At 54.0% G+C, this 13,219-nt stretch overlaps 5 protein-coding genes across 5 annotated transcripts; 2 read left to right on the top strand and 3 right to left on the bottom strand.

Moving 5' to 3' along the window:
• Positions 1 to 57: 57 nt before the first annotated feature.
• On the bottom strand, positions 58 to 1,786 carry SSN3 (serine/threonine protein kinase, CMGC family, CDC2/CDK subfamily; the record flags this gene model as incomplete). Its single annotated transcript, XM_007921921.1, has 2 exons — positions 58 to 1,615; positions 1,667 to 1,786. 2 exons carry the CDS (start codon positions 1,784 to 1,786, stop codon positions 536 to 538), a joined length of 1,200 nt encoding a protein of 399 aa, XP_007920112.1. The 3' UTR covers positions 58 to 535.
• A 391-nt stretch (positions 1,787 to 2,177) lies between these two features.
• Positions 2,178 to 4,074, top strand: MYCFIDRAFT_205808 (uncharacterized protein; the record flags this gene model as incomplete). The annotated part of the gene is made up of 5 exons (XM_007922931.1): positions 2,178 to 2,256; positions 2,287 to 2,315; positions 2,344 to 2,403; positions 2,429 to 2,493; positions 2,523 to 4,074. 5 exons carry the CDS (start codon positions 2,178 to 2,180, stop codon positions 4,072 to 4,074), a joined length of 1,785 nt encoding a protein of 594 aa, XP_007921122.1.
• Positions 4,075 to 5,277: 1,203 nt separating this feature from the next.
• MYCFIDRAFT_209620 (glycoside hydrolase family 72 protein) lies at positions 5,278 to 7,349 on the bottom strand. Its single transcript, XM_007922930.1, has 3 exons — positions 6,996 to 7,349; positions 6,280 to 6,940; positions 5,278 to 6,225 (listed from the first exon to the last, which is right to left on the bottom strand). The coding sequence occupies exons 1-3, from the start codon at positions 7,105 to 7,107 to the stop codon at positions 5,643 to 5,645; spliced, it is 1,356 nt and encodes a 451-aa protein (XP_007921121.1). The 5' UTR covers positions 7,108 to 7,349; the 3' UTR covers positions 5,278 to 5,642.
• A 443-nt stretch (positions 7,350 to 7,792) lies between these two features.
• On the bottom strand, positions 7,793 to 10,882 carry MYCFIDRAFT_213028 (uncharacterized protein; the record flags this gene model as incomplete). The annotated part of the gene is made up of 1 exon (XM_007922929.1): positions 7,793 to 10,882. One exon carries the CDS (start codon positions 10,880 to 10,882, stop codon positions 8,195 to 8,197), a length of 2,688 nt encoding a protein of 895 aa, XP_007921120.1. The 3' UTR covers positions 7,793 to 8,194.
• MYCFIDRAFT_169565 (uncharacterized protein) lies at positions 10,836 to 12,224 on the top strand (the record flags this gene model as incomplete). The annotated part of the gene is made up of 10 exons (XM_007922928.1): positions 10,836 to 10,866; positions 10,913 to 11,036; positions 11,063 to 11,108; positions 11,133 to 11,182; positions 11,222 to 11,420; positions 11,454 to 11,495; positions 11,530 to 11,612; positions 11,647 to 11,845; positions 11,872 to 12,174; positions 12,201 to 12,224. 10 exons carry the CDS (start codon positions 10,836 to 10,838, stop codon positions 12,222 to 12,224), a joined length of 1,101 nt encoding a protein of 366 aa, XP_007921119.1.
• Between the last annotated feature and the right edge of the window lie 995 nt (positions 12,225 to 13,219).

Below are 13,219 nucleotides of genomic sequence, written 5' to 3'. Positions count from 1 at the left end.
TCCAAATGAAATACAACGTCAGTGACCTACGTGTACTCTGAGACTAATACGATAGATGACGTGATCACTGAGATATGTGTCATCACTATCGATCAATGTCTGCTAGCTTCGATTTATCAGCGACTGGTGGCACTTTGAAAAGTTCGCTGTTCCACGTCATCCCGGATAGGCAAAGGTGCCAGGCCAAACTCGGAAGAGGTTCGGATTTGAAATCCTGTCGCTCAACTGACGCCTCTTTTGGCTTTTGGCTTCCACGCGCGCGGACCACAAGGAGATGTGAAGTAATGACTTCCTATGCAACGCCATACTCAGTATTCTTGAGCTGGGCGCAAGTTCTGGCTACCTTTTGGCATGTCTGGACGGTTTCCGTGGCATTTGTCCAGCTCCATCGGCGCACAAGGACAGCTTCCAATATTTCCATCTCGGGCATGCCTGTCGATCAGAAGATATGCTATCCAAGCGTTTCTGAGCTTTTCGACCTGTTTGGAGATAGCATTTCTGGTGCTTGGAGAATTTGTAAAGTAATGATGTCCACTCAGCCATCTCGAATCTTTTTCTGCGGCCTGAGAAGTGTGTCATCAGGAAGACCGCTTCTCTTTGTCCCGGGCAGAGATCCTGTGCCAATTTCATGCGCTTCCGTGCTGACCTTCCTAGGCGGATACTTTGTCTCCAGGCCCTCAAAGCAATTCCACGATGGTAGCTTTCCAGTTCCAGTGAAGTAAGGATGCTTCAGCGCTTGCTCAGCAGTCAGACGCTTCAGCGGATCGTACTCGAGAAGTTTCCGTAGCAAGTCTAATGCACTCTCGTCTGGCGGTGGTGATGTAGGTCCGCCATAATTGTTGTTTTGTATTGTGTTCCTATACCATTTCTCCAATCCCATGGGTCGATTGACTCCTGGGTTATGCATGCTGACTGTCGCGAGATTTGGGAATTCAGGCATAGCAGTAAGAAGCGGCCATTCGTTCTTTTTCGGCAGTCCCAGGATCTCGCCAATCTTGCCCATCTGATTGCGCTGAAATGGAACCGCTTTCTTTGAATCCTGTTTGGCCTCCTCGCCTTTGAAGATTGGTCTTAGGCTGAGCAATTCAGCGAAGATGCACCCCACAGCCCAGAGGTCTATGGCTGGTGTGTAATGCCGGCTGCCGAGAAGCAGTTCAGGCGCTCGGTACCATATGGTAACAACTACCTTGTCGCCCGAGAACAAGGCATGCAGTGGCTTATAGAACAAGCGTGCCAGACCGAGATCGCCTATCTTGATGGCTCCTCCGGAGGTCACCATGATATTTGCCGGTTTCAAGTCTCGGTGAATGAGCCAGTTTTGATGCAGATATAACAAGCCCGAGAAGATTTGATACATGCAAGAACGTAGTGCTGAAGCCGGGATTGGGGTCCTTGGAAGCAGGCTGTGGTGATGTATGATCTGGAGAAGATCATGTTCCGCGTATTCAAAGACCATAAATATGCATTTCGACTCCAAGATGATTTCGACGAGATGGATCAGCGCTGGATGGCTCAATTCAGTACACAGAGCCATTTCTCGAATTGCGGATTGCGAGATGCCAGTGTACTGAAGCTCGCCCTCCTTATCAGGCTTGAACTTCTTGATGGCAAAAGCCTCGATGGTCCGGCCATCGGGATGCTTGACAGGGGCTGGCATTTGAGTGACTGGCGTTCCTCGTTTCGAGATTGCCTTGTACACACGACCATAGGTGCCGCTGCTAATGAAGCCGACGATGTCATAATGGTCGTTGATATGCCGTTGCGGGGCGTAAGGGGTTGCATTCATCCTAACAAGAGGAGGAGCTTCAGGGGCCTCTGAAATGGGATGTAAGCAGACATTCAGTTGCCACGCGAGTTTCAGCCGGATGCCACGTTTTCGCAGCGGCGAGCAGGACTTGGAGACGCAGCATTAATATTGCCGGAAGGAGGCGTGTTGGGCGCGAAGACACGTCGTCCCTTCCTTCTCCCGACAGCCTGACTGCACGCGAGCTTGGAGCACTTACCCTCAAAGGCGGCTTGGGCAGTGCGCTTCAGACTCTGGGTCTGTGCTGGTGCTGGTGCTGGTGCTGGTGCTGGCGCTGGCGCTGGTCCCGCACTCATGGGCGCTGGTGCTGGGGCATTCGGGCCATTTCTACCAGAGGGAGGACCCATGATCACGCCGGTTGATGGAGGGTTTGATGCCATCCCACCGGCGTGGAACCTGGCTGGGCTGGGCAGGCACGGATGGGGCGGAGCAAGCGGGATGGACGTCCGGGAGTTGCTGAGGCGCAGATGACGATTGACGAGTGACGTCTGACAGACGGACAAAGTGGCTGGTGCTACGCGATTGATCGTGCTTTCCAGCAGAGCAGAGCAGGCGTGCTTCGGACGGGACGGGCACTTCCGCAGCCTGTTTCCTTGCTGGTGCGGCTCGGCTCGGCTCGGACAGTACCAAGTCGCTCACCTACACCCTGGTCCTCACGCCGGCATCACCGTCGCCGTGCATGTGAGCGCGTGTCGAGATGACACCGCGTAGCTTTTAGACCCACCGGCTATGCAAACACAGCACAGCCTCCCACCATGGCTATCCTCATCCTCAGCCCTCTCACGCCTACCTTCGTCTACCTACTGCTCACAGCTACCCTAGGCCCGCTTCTGTTCGGATACCACCTTGCTGAGCTCAATGCTCCAGAAGAAGTGATCAGGTGTATCAAAAATGGCACTCAAGCATCCACCCTCAAGCATCGTATCAACTCAGCATTTGGCAAAGGCTCCACGACCGCCGCCGCACATACCGTCCTACCGCAATGCATTCCCATGAATCCCGCCCAATTCGGCCTCGTATCGTCGTTCTTCACCCTTGGAGGCCTACTGGGCGCTCTCTCTGCAGGCCCGATCAGCTCGAGATATGGCAGACTGAAGGTCATGATCTTGCTCAGCGCATTCGCTGTGCTTGGACCAGTCTTTGAAGCAGCCTCGCCAAATGTAGGCCTGTTCGCCCTGGGGCGATTGATCTCTGGCATAGGTGCTGGAGGTGCGACCGTTGTAGTGCCACTGTACATCAGCGAGATCTCACCACCAGGCAAGAGAGGCTTCTTTGGCGCCTTCACACAGATCTTAACCAACACTGGTATCCTCATTACTCAAGCTCTGGGTTTGTTCCTGAGCAGAGGCCAGCTATGGCGCATCATCCTGGGCGTGGCAGGAGCCATCGCACTCGTGCAGATGGTTGGCCTGATACTGGGAGGTCAGGAAAGTCCAACGTGGTTAGCGGACAACGATCAGCCCACGAAAGCGAAGCTCATTCTCCGCAAACTGAGAGGACAAGGATCGGAGTTTGACGATGAAGTTGCGGCACTCGGATCACAAGATGGGGAAGACGAGGAGGCTACACTGCTGGCGAACGAAGATCGAGCTCGCACCAGCCAGGATACCAAGAAACCCACACTTGGCTTCTTTGGAGTTCTGAAGCATCCAGATACCAGACCTGCCGTCATCTCCGTGATAGCAATAATGACAGCACAGCAGTTCACAGGCATAAACAGCATCGTCATGTATGGCGTCGGACTGCTATCAGATCTACTGGCAGCCAACTCGGCTATTCTGAACGTCGTGGTCGCTGCGGTAAATATCTTCGTCACGACATCGTGCGCACCGTTAGCGGACAAATGGGGACGTAAAGCATGCATTCTGCTATCCATTACTGGAATGGGCCTCACCTCCCTCCTGCTGGCTATCGGAATAATGCGACACATACCAGTTCTGAGTGCTGTTGCCGTGGTCGGCTTCGTTGCATCCTTCGGCCTTGGACTTGGTCCTATACCTTTCATTTTGGCATCAGAACTCGTCGGACCGGAAGCAGTAGGAGCAACTCAATCTTGGGCGCTGGCGGCTAACTGGGTCGCCACCTTTATCGTGGCCCAGTTCTTCCCTTTGGTCAACGAGAAAATGGGCAAGGGACAAGTGTATTTCATCTTTGCTGCATTTGCTCTAGCTTTCGGGTCGTTCATTTCCTTCTATGTACCTGAAAGCAATGGCAAGCGGGATGCAGATGAGGTTTGGGGCCGCAGAAAAGTGCCTAACCTTGAGGATTGAGGTCGTTGATGTAGTAATGGACCGTATCCCAAAACGACCATATCTCTAAATTCTCACGAAGCGATCGACACGACTTCTCACTTCATCGCCCAATCTTTGAACTCGCATGCACGGCCGCTGCAGTCATCGAAACGGCAGCGAACACAGCCTTTGTATGCCACCGAGCCACTATGCTTCTCTCCATCTTCCTGCGTATACTCCATCCAGATGTAGCCATAGTGCTTGCATCGACTGCATGGCAGAACCCGCTCTTGGCCGGATTCAGTCTCCTCGATCCGTCCGACATGCGACTGACCCACGACAGGCGTCGGAGTAGTATTCTTCCATGGCTTCTATGCGTCGCTGCCCTAGAGGGCTGAGCACTTCTGAACTTGGAAGAGGTGGCTGCGGTTCCACGTCGCCAGAGACGGAGCCGAAGGCTGTGCCTCATTATCGTCCATACCGCTGCTCTTCAACATGGTCATGATAAATGCAAGTATCCCGCTCATAGAATGGAACAGGAACAATACCGCTCCATCTAACCTGAGCAAGAATCTCGGTCAAGTCAACGAAGAAATCCGGATGCTCGCGGACGGTTTCTCGAAGGGTCTTGTTGCTGAAGACATCATGCTTCCACGTCCACAGAGCAATATCCAGTAGAAGCCTCTCAATACACGTCTTCTTGCCCTCGCATCCAGATCGGTAGAGCAGCCGGTAGAGATCCAGAGGCGTCTCCTTCTCCCGTGTCCGGTAATGATCTGACCCATTACCTGCTGCTAGCGTCTCGTTCTCTTCCACCTTGACTTTGACATTTCCCTCTTGCCCCTCCTCCTCCTCCTCCTCCTCTCCATAACTTCCGAGATCTCAAACTCCGACACCGGCTCAGTCTCCACCCAAGCCTGATCTCGCCCAGAAGTCCCCATCTTCTTCAGCTGGTTCGTAGGTCGGCCGCTTGCTTTGGATTTCCCGCGTGTCTCGATCTGTATCCGTCTCAGCATACCTGTCTCCTCAGACACAGAACTGGCAAAACTCACCATCTCCTCATCGAGCTCCGATTTCTTCCTCCAACTTCTTTCGCTGGTTGATCTGCGCTTTCAATCTTTTGACCCATTCGCGTCTCCCGAGCTCTCTTCTATTCTGGACCCTGGTGCTGAAGCGGTCGGCATAACAACTTCGCGTGTGCAGGAAATTAGATAGAAAGAGATTCGCAAAGCGGAAGAATTTGCGAATAGCGAAGAATTTCAATATGCGCGAACTGAAGTGAAGGCAGCTTTCGAACATGAGCTACTGAAGTGAGGTTCAGTCCTGTGCCTGCCTGACGAGGCAAAACCGTTGGCTGTATGAAAGCCAGGTCGGTCACGAGAAAGCGGTGAAGGAAAGAAATGGAACGGGACCCGTTTTGATCAATGCGTTTCGAAATATTGTAGATCCAACACTCTGATACTCAATAACTGAAGCCGTCCAAAAGATGATAGCTCTCCGCGCCATATGTATTCGTGGCAGGCCATGCCTGCTGAGAGCCCAGGCCAACCATTCCATGTGCCAATTATGTCTACACAAAAGCAGATGTGGTGCTTCACATTCATCTACTAGATGAGAGCCGCGCCTGCGAGAGTGAAGAACAGCACAAATCCAGTGCAGATGAATGGAGCGAATCCAATTGGCCCCATAGTAACAGCGTTGGCAGCACCTTTAGAGGCAGTTGCGTGGCTCGTAGCAACAGCGGTAACGGAGCCGCTGCCTGGTGTAGCGGTTGAAGTTGAAGCACCGCCGGCATTCTGGGAACCAGCTCCAGTAAGACCTGGACCCTTACCAGCTCCAGACTTCATGTACTTAACAGCGCCTTCTGGGATGGCTGGAAGCTGCTCGCCGGAGAAGTCCTCGACCTCCCAAGTGCTGCTCTTGGTTGGGCACTTGCTAGCTTGTCCATTCTGCTTGTAGCCACCGTCGCCGCTTGGTGCAGGGGTCTTCTTAAGAGCGGACTGGAGAGCAGAGAAGTCCTCGGTCTCCGAGACAGAGGATCCGGAAATCTTGACAAGACCGTAACCGTTGCCTTCCTCGGAGTACTCGTAGACGAGACCACCAGAGTACACAGGGGTCATTTGTTGGCCATAGAGGGATGCGACTTCCTGGAACTGACGCTTGTTGGTGATGCAACCGTACTCAGAAAGGCTTGGAAATACGTTAGTATAGCTGTGCAAATGATGGGTCAGATTGATGACTCACAAGAGAGGAATGCTGTAGTCAGCATATTGCTTGACCTTTTGGTCCCACCCGGATTGCTGGTACGAAGATGGGTCGCACCATGAGTAGTCGTTGAATGCAAAGAAGTCAGAGCGCTGGTCATTGGTACCGCAATTCATGTATGAAGCCATCTCGAATCGGTTGCTCTCAACATCAGCTGCGGAGTATCCGACTGGAATAGCACGGTAGCCCATGCTGCCAATGTATTGCTTCATGTCACGGGTGACGGCCTTGATATATGGTGCACAGGCAGTCGTGTTATCAGAGTTGATGACTTCATTTCCAGAGAAGAATAGAAGAGTGTTGTCGTATTTTGCGAAAGCATCGATCGTTGCGAACAAGCTTTGGAGGTAGACGTCGTTGTATGACGGAGCTGGGTTGGCTCTGTTGAGGGAGTACTTCGGAGAGTTGACGTCCAATGCGAGGTAGATGCCAGCATCTGCCAACGCAGACATGCATGTGTCGTGATTTGCAGTGTTGTCCACGGTATACACGCGGACTGTGTTGATTCCCAACTTCTTGAACTCTGCGATGTCTCTCTGGCAAGTTGCAGAGTCTGCAATTGGGTCCACTGCCTTTGAGGATCCACCGGGCTGGTAGTCGATACCACGGATGTAGAATCGCTTGTCGCCGGCGAAGAATGCTACACGGCATTAGTTTGTGTGACGCACTGCGTTGGCTGGCATTCAACATCATACCATTGCCCTTCACGGTAACTGGAGGCACGCTCCCAGAGGAGGCTCTGGCCTCCAATACAACAGCGTTAGCCATCGCAGCCGAAGCCGCGACAAATGCAATGGCAGACTTCATGATGTCGTGGATGTGTCGTAAATGAGTCTGGCGAAAGGAGCACGAGCGTCCGGGAATTCCGTGTCGTGCAGAAAGGGCACTTGGGTGGTGACGCGAAGCGGAAGCGCGTTTATTACAAACGATGGATACCCGGTAAGAAGCCTCGAAATGAGTGAGAGGCAGGTTCGACGAAAAGGTAACGTCTGCGGACGACGGGAATGGCAGGCGGTGTTAAGATAGATGGCAAGGAGGAAAGAAGATGATGGAGGAAGGGAAGGGTCGACGGGTGTCGGTCAGGAGAGTAGTTGAGGGAGGCCCTCCCACCAGGACCCCCAGGAAGTGTGTGCAGATCAAGCGAATGAGCGTCCGCCATCGCAGCCAATCGCAGCCGGGCTCGCAGGGATCTAACGCAGGCACTGGCGCGCTTCATAACCATCTCCAAGCCACTCCCGTCTCGTCCCGTGCTAGTTCGCGGCTTATCGATATGCCAACCCTCCCAAGACAACGCTTCAATCTCTCTTGTGCTCCACCACTCCACTACTTGAAACCGCGCAACACAAAGCAGTGGTCGATGACGCCTTACCCGCCAGCGTCATCGGGACGATCGCAACCGGTACGACTGGCAGCGTGTTTCAGAGTGCGAATCCGTCTACAGTACGTCGTCGCAACGTCGAATGCTTGATACTGTATGATTGAGGAAGAAGGGCCAATCGAGAAGATGTTGTCTTGTTCCAAGCTATCTTCATTCATCAATTGCCGTACCGAAGTATGTCTCTCCTATTCGTGATGCTCATGGTCATCCTAGACCACGTCCCAAATACCTTGCTCCAAAATGCAAAATCTCGTGCATGCGAAGCATGACTGGCCGACGTGAACTCCTCATGAGCGCGCCTCTACATGTCCGCCCATAACTCCCGCAAATACCCGCATCTGTACCGTACCATACCATACCCTACCCAGTTCCCTAGAGCTCCTCATGCCTAAACGCTCGTGAATCGCGCCTGAATCTCTCCCCGCCCCGCCCCGCCCCGCCCTACTAATTAGTCATTACTCTTGAAAATCTGCCAGCTGTGTCATCTATTATCTCCTTTCTGACCAATGACTTTCCTTAAGAAATCGTAGATGTGCTGGCCTGCCGATTCTTCGACTTCCAGAACATTAGCTTCTTCAATCGATGCTCCTTCTTCTTTGGAGCCGGCGCGAGGACTGTTGCATCTATCGCGGTCTGCGGTCTAAAGTTGTCGACACCAGTGTTCCTTGGTCCAAACGACCCGCCCACCAATTGTGATAAGCTTTGAATGCTAGTTCGTTTTCTGCGCCGCTCTGCCGCCACAGCAGGATCAAGATGTCCAGAAGATAGTGATGGCGTTCTGATGCCGCTTACATCTCGGCGAGATGAGTTGGCATGCATAGTGCTGATCATTGTGGATCGCGAGCTGGTGAGTGAAGGCACGTCGTCTGTAGACACGCGATTATCCTGAGCGGGCTCGCCTGTTGTGTAAGAACTCATGGTGCGGTTGTCGGTAGTGATGGAGGACGCAGAAGTACCAACGCGCGATGTCTCGAAAGAGCCTTTCCGTCGCGCAAAGTCCGGCGACGAGAAGGCTGAAGAATGATACGTTTCTGGGGTCGTGAGGGACGGATCGCCGTCTGGTATGGACAGCATGCCCGGGGCGGCAAGGATTGTCGGTGCTTCGCTGCTGTCAGATGACTTCGTGAGCGAGTGTGCTCTAGGCTCTTCATAATCATTGACGATGGCCACCGAATCCACTGGGCTTGTTTCTTCTACGATTGTTTGATCAATGATGGAAGAGGCCCGCCGCTCGAGTCCATGTGTTGATAGCCTGGAGCCAAGGTTGCCGTAGGAAGTAGTGGGGCGCTCAGGTTCCCACGCGCTGCGATGAATACCAAGCCCGTCATCGGGGCTGACTTGCGACGCCGTCGGGTGTTGTGCGCTTTCATCTTGATCAACAATCGACACGCCCATACCCGCTGTTTCATCAGCCCCAGAGGAAGTACTCGATGGACTCAGTGGCTTTGCCGCCGCAAGCTCGTCTTCTTCTTCCTCCTCGAAAACATCGGCCATCGGTTGCAGAGGAGGCGTGCCGGTCCTGATCTGGTCGAAAGCCGCAAGAGCAGGCGCACTAAGGGTACGTCCGTGATGAAATGGTTGGTAGTGCAGACCAGGGCCTGTGAAAGTCTCCTTCGGGTGATTGAAGCTGTGAAGCTGCTTGCGAGGTTTTTGCACACCGAGGGCAGGGGTTTTGAACGGGCCAAGTGCGGCATCAAGATCCAGCATCATTCCAATATCTTCACTATCTTCGTCAAAGCTGCTCTGGTGGCTGATTGACGGTGTGTGAGTGCTGGCGAGGGGAGGCACCTGAATGCCGCTCGACTGGACATCGTCAACGTCCATGTTAAAGACTGCATCCAGATCGGTCTCGGCAACAGGCTGTACAGTGTCTGAAGGAGCCGTGTGACGCGGCAGGATGCACTCAGATTGGGGCCTCGTTCTGCGAGTGATTTTAGATACGGCCCAATCCTTGATGCGTCGAGTGGACGATCGTCGGTTGTCGTTTGTATATTCGTCCTCTTCGATTCGTGGTTGCGCATGGGAAGCAGGTTCTTGCAGAGATAAAGCAGAGAGACGCGAAGGCTCTCCAGCGTGCATGCCGATAGCAGGCTCGCTCCGTCGGCGATCGAAACCAAGCGAATGGTCCTTCAAATGGCGCTTTTTTTCTGCTGTGCGTGACTTGGGGAGCCCCTCTCCCACAGCGAAAGTCAGTCTGCCAGAATCTGCAACTGACTGCGTTGCGGCTCGCTTCACGTTCGCGGTGGACGATCCATGCTTCAGCCATTCTCCTTCCTTTTCCACTCTCTTGCTGATGTCCAATGAGGACTTTGGCATCGACCGGGTTTCATGTTCTAGTGTGGTTCCAAGCGAGATACCACGCGCGCGAGAGGATGGTGGACTTGGTGTGCTCAAGCTGAGCACTGAGGATATACTGTTGTTCACCGAATGTCCCCGGATGGTCGACAGCGAGCTCTCAGTCTCAGAGGAGATGGTGGAGAGTGGCCGAGGTATGTACTCCACATTCTCAGAGAACTCAACACGCGGACGAGAAGGCGGTCGAGCAGATGCATCATCGTCGGGTGCAATGAAGGGATCTGCCAATGCCAGTACAACAGGAGCTTCCGAGGGATGCGAGGGATGCTCGAGCGGCGTATTCGGCAGACTGCTGCTAAGGCGGGGTGAAGGGTCAGACGCTCGCATTATTTGGGCAAGGTCATGACTCGAGACACCTTGAGATCTTCGATGTGCGTGACCACGTCCCGAGCCAGGCTGCGGGACTTGGAGCACTGATGATCGCGTCGGGCTTGAGCTGATCGCACCCGGCACTCCAAAGCCTCCACCGTACTCGCTCTTGGTTCTCTTGTGCCCGTTTCGTGAATGTGTATGCGAAGGTTCCGGCTCGGTCTCTTGTTGGCCATGCAGACCTGTCGCGTTGCCGGGATGAAAATTAAAGCTAGGCAGTTTGGACCCCGTGTTCTTGTGAACAGCATCAGCAGTCTGCGGGCGCGAGGAGACGCTGTCCATGTTGATAGAGACTGGCCGTCTGTGAGAGGGAGACTTCGTGATAGGCTCCCATTCCTGCGAGTTTTGCTGTAGCCGGGGAAATGAAAAGTCGGGATTCTTCACCACTTCAATCTCGGGCGCAGCACTCATTGTCGGTGGAAGCATGTTTCCAATGCTACCAGATTGCGTGTGCTGCGCGGAGAGTGCAATTTCCGCCATTACGGTATTTGGGATAAAGAAGGCTTTGAGGACCAGAGCACGCCGGTAATGAGCACAATAACGGCGCCAGTAGATTTTCGGGAGGGCATCGAAGAACGTGTCTGATTCCGGAGAAGATATCGAGTATCGGAGGAGGCGTATACGAGGTGCGGAGGTGAAATGTTGGATGTGCGGCTCAAGTGAGGTTTGCGGCAGACAGCGAGCCTGCTGCGGTGTGCGTCGACGGGTGACAAGTGTCAGCAAATGCTAGTATTATCTGTCAAGCATCACTCATGTCAGTCGGGCGGCAGAGCGAGAATTGTGAAGCGCTGCGACGCCGTAGCGGTGCGGTGCGTACAGATTGGGGCTGCACCAAAGCTCGCAGAGCGTGAGGCACAGTATGAAACGACTGCTTCCGACCAAGAATGAACGACGGCAGCAACAAGCAGTAAGGAACGGACGGCAGCAATTGCGCGAGCAGCACACAGTCACGCGCGGCGAAGTGTGCTGGCCTGGCAAAATACGTGCCCAAGGCGCAATGGTAGTTATTGGGATAGCGGTGGCAGATCTCTAGAGCGAGCGAGGGTGGAAGAGAGCGCTGCTGAAGGAGGTTTGTGAGGGCTGGCGTCCGAGCGTTGGATTAGCGCAGAGCCTAAATGAGTGCCCAGCAGGCAAGTGCCAGGGACCATGCTTTCTTTGGTCGCTTCTTGCGCCGCGGCGTCCGCTCTGCGCAGCGGACTGCGTTTGCGCTGTGCACTGTGCAGACACTGGAACGGCGGCGAAAGACACGTCCTCGTACCATATGGCGCGGAGCGGCGTCTTGCTGCCTCAGGTACGGTATGTGTAGTGTGTGTATCTACCTATACCGACGGTGCGTGCCCGCCGCCGCCGCCGCCGCCGCTGCACCGCGTGTCTGCAGGCAAGTACCCGTCGTGCCTCGAGACCAAAAGGTACGTACCTGAGGTACTCTCTGGGCGGCGTTTCGTCTTCGTGCGGAGACTTAATGCAAGCAGCATATGATCGACATCGACGATGGCCACAGAATAAGACCAGCATCAGTCCGTGGCTATACACTCTATCTGCGCCTCTGCCAGCTCTGTGTCGCGCGCGCATCGAGCCCTGGCCAGCCTGTTGCCCCGAGAACAGGAACTGGAACTCTCAGCGCGCGAGAGTTTCTCAGCACGGTGCATTGGTTGCCTCTCGAGCCTCTGCAGCCACATGGGTCCGGTCTTCGCTTCGCAGCATCCGGCTTGCGTATGCTCGTTGCTCATGCTCACGCTCACGCTCATGCCCATCCCCTTATCCGGGGTTGCGTCAGCTACTGCACCCCTCGCCTCAGCTCGGGGATTTAAGCCATACGTAAAATCGCGATTTGTTAGTAGGCCACACGTAAAACTCGACACTACGGTATATTGTAGAGCATATAAGCCGGGAAATTGATAGTGAGTGCGATTACGGTTAAGAAGAAGGCATATTGCGACCGTGTGTATCAAATTAGACCATATAGACCTGCTGTTGCTATGCCATTGACGGCCTTCGCGCATACGCCGCGCTAACCATATAATCGACCACTTTACAAGTCGGTCTATATGTCCTTGTTTCCACCTCTTGTTGGCTGTTATAGCCACTATCTTGAGTGTCTTCTAGCTTAATAGGGTTGTCCTTATAGCCAGCGACCTCGCCTCGATAACGGCTAGTTTTCTTCGGAGGCTCGTGGAAATAGCGCTTCCGCTGCACCGACTCGTAACGACGGCGAGGATGTACCAAACTCTCCGCCTCAGTCAACCGCTTAGCGCGCACCCTCTTCGTATTTTTCGCCTTCTTACGCCCTATACCGAGATTTCTATGCGATCCGTACAGTGGAACAGAAGAACACAAGGAATACGCGCTTAGAAGGAGGTGGACGCGCCCGCCAAGGATTACATAAGGAAATGGCGACAGTAAGGTCTACAGCCACCACACACTCGGACAACGTCACTAATATGATATTTGGACTCGCGGTTCAATACTCTATACACCTGGATATTAGTATGGGACTGGAACATCGACCGTATCGAGTTTTACGTGTGGCCTACTAAGAAAACGCGATTTTACGTATGGCTCGAAACCCCGCGGTAGCGGGTGTGAAGTGACTGACGAAACCCCGGATAAGGCTTGAGCGCCTCGTGCTCGCAGATTGGCCAGCGGATACCCATCCGGCCGTCTCCTTGCAGCGGGGCGCCCGCTGCTCACACACGCAGCGCAACCACACCGGCCGACCAATCCCTCCACCCTCTTTGCTCTCGCAGACCGGGCAACAACGAGGCGAGGCGAAACGTTCACGACATTGTGCCATCTCCCGGCCACCGAAGGCGTGAT

This window comes from Pseudocercospora fijiensis (assembly GCF_000340215.1).
Source record: "Pseudocercospora fijiensis CIRAD86 unplaced genomic scaffold MYCFIscaffold_1, whole genome shotgun sequence".
Taxonomy (NCBI): Eukaryota; Fungi; Ascomycota; class Dothideomycetes; order Mycosphaerellales; family Mycosphaerellaceae; genus Pseudocercospora; species Pseudocercospora fijiensis.
The sequence above is the reverse complement of the archived record's forward strand: the minus strand, read 5'-3'. Positions and strand labels throughout refer to the sequence as shown.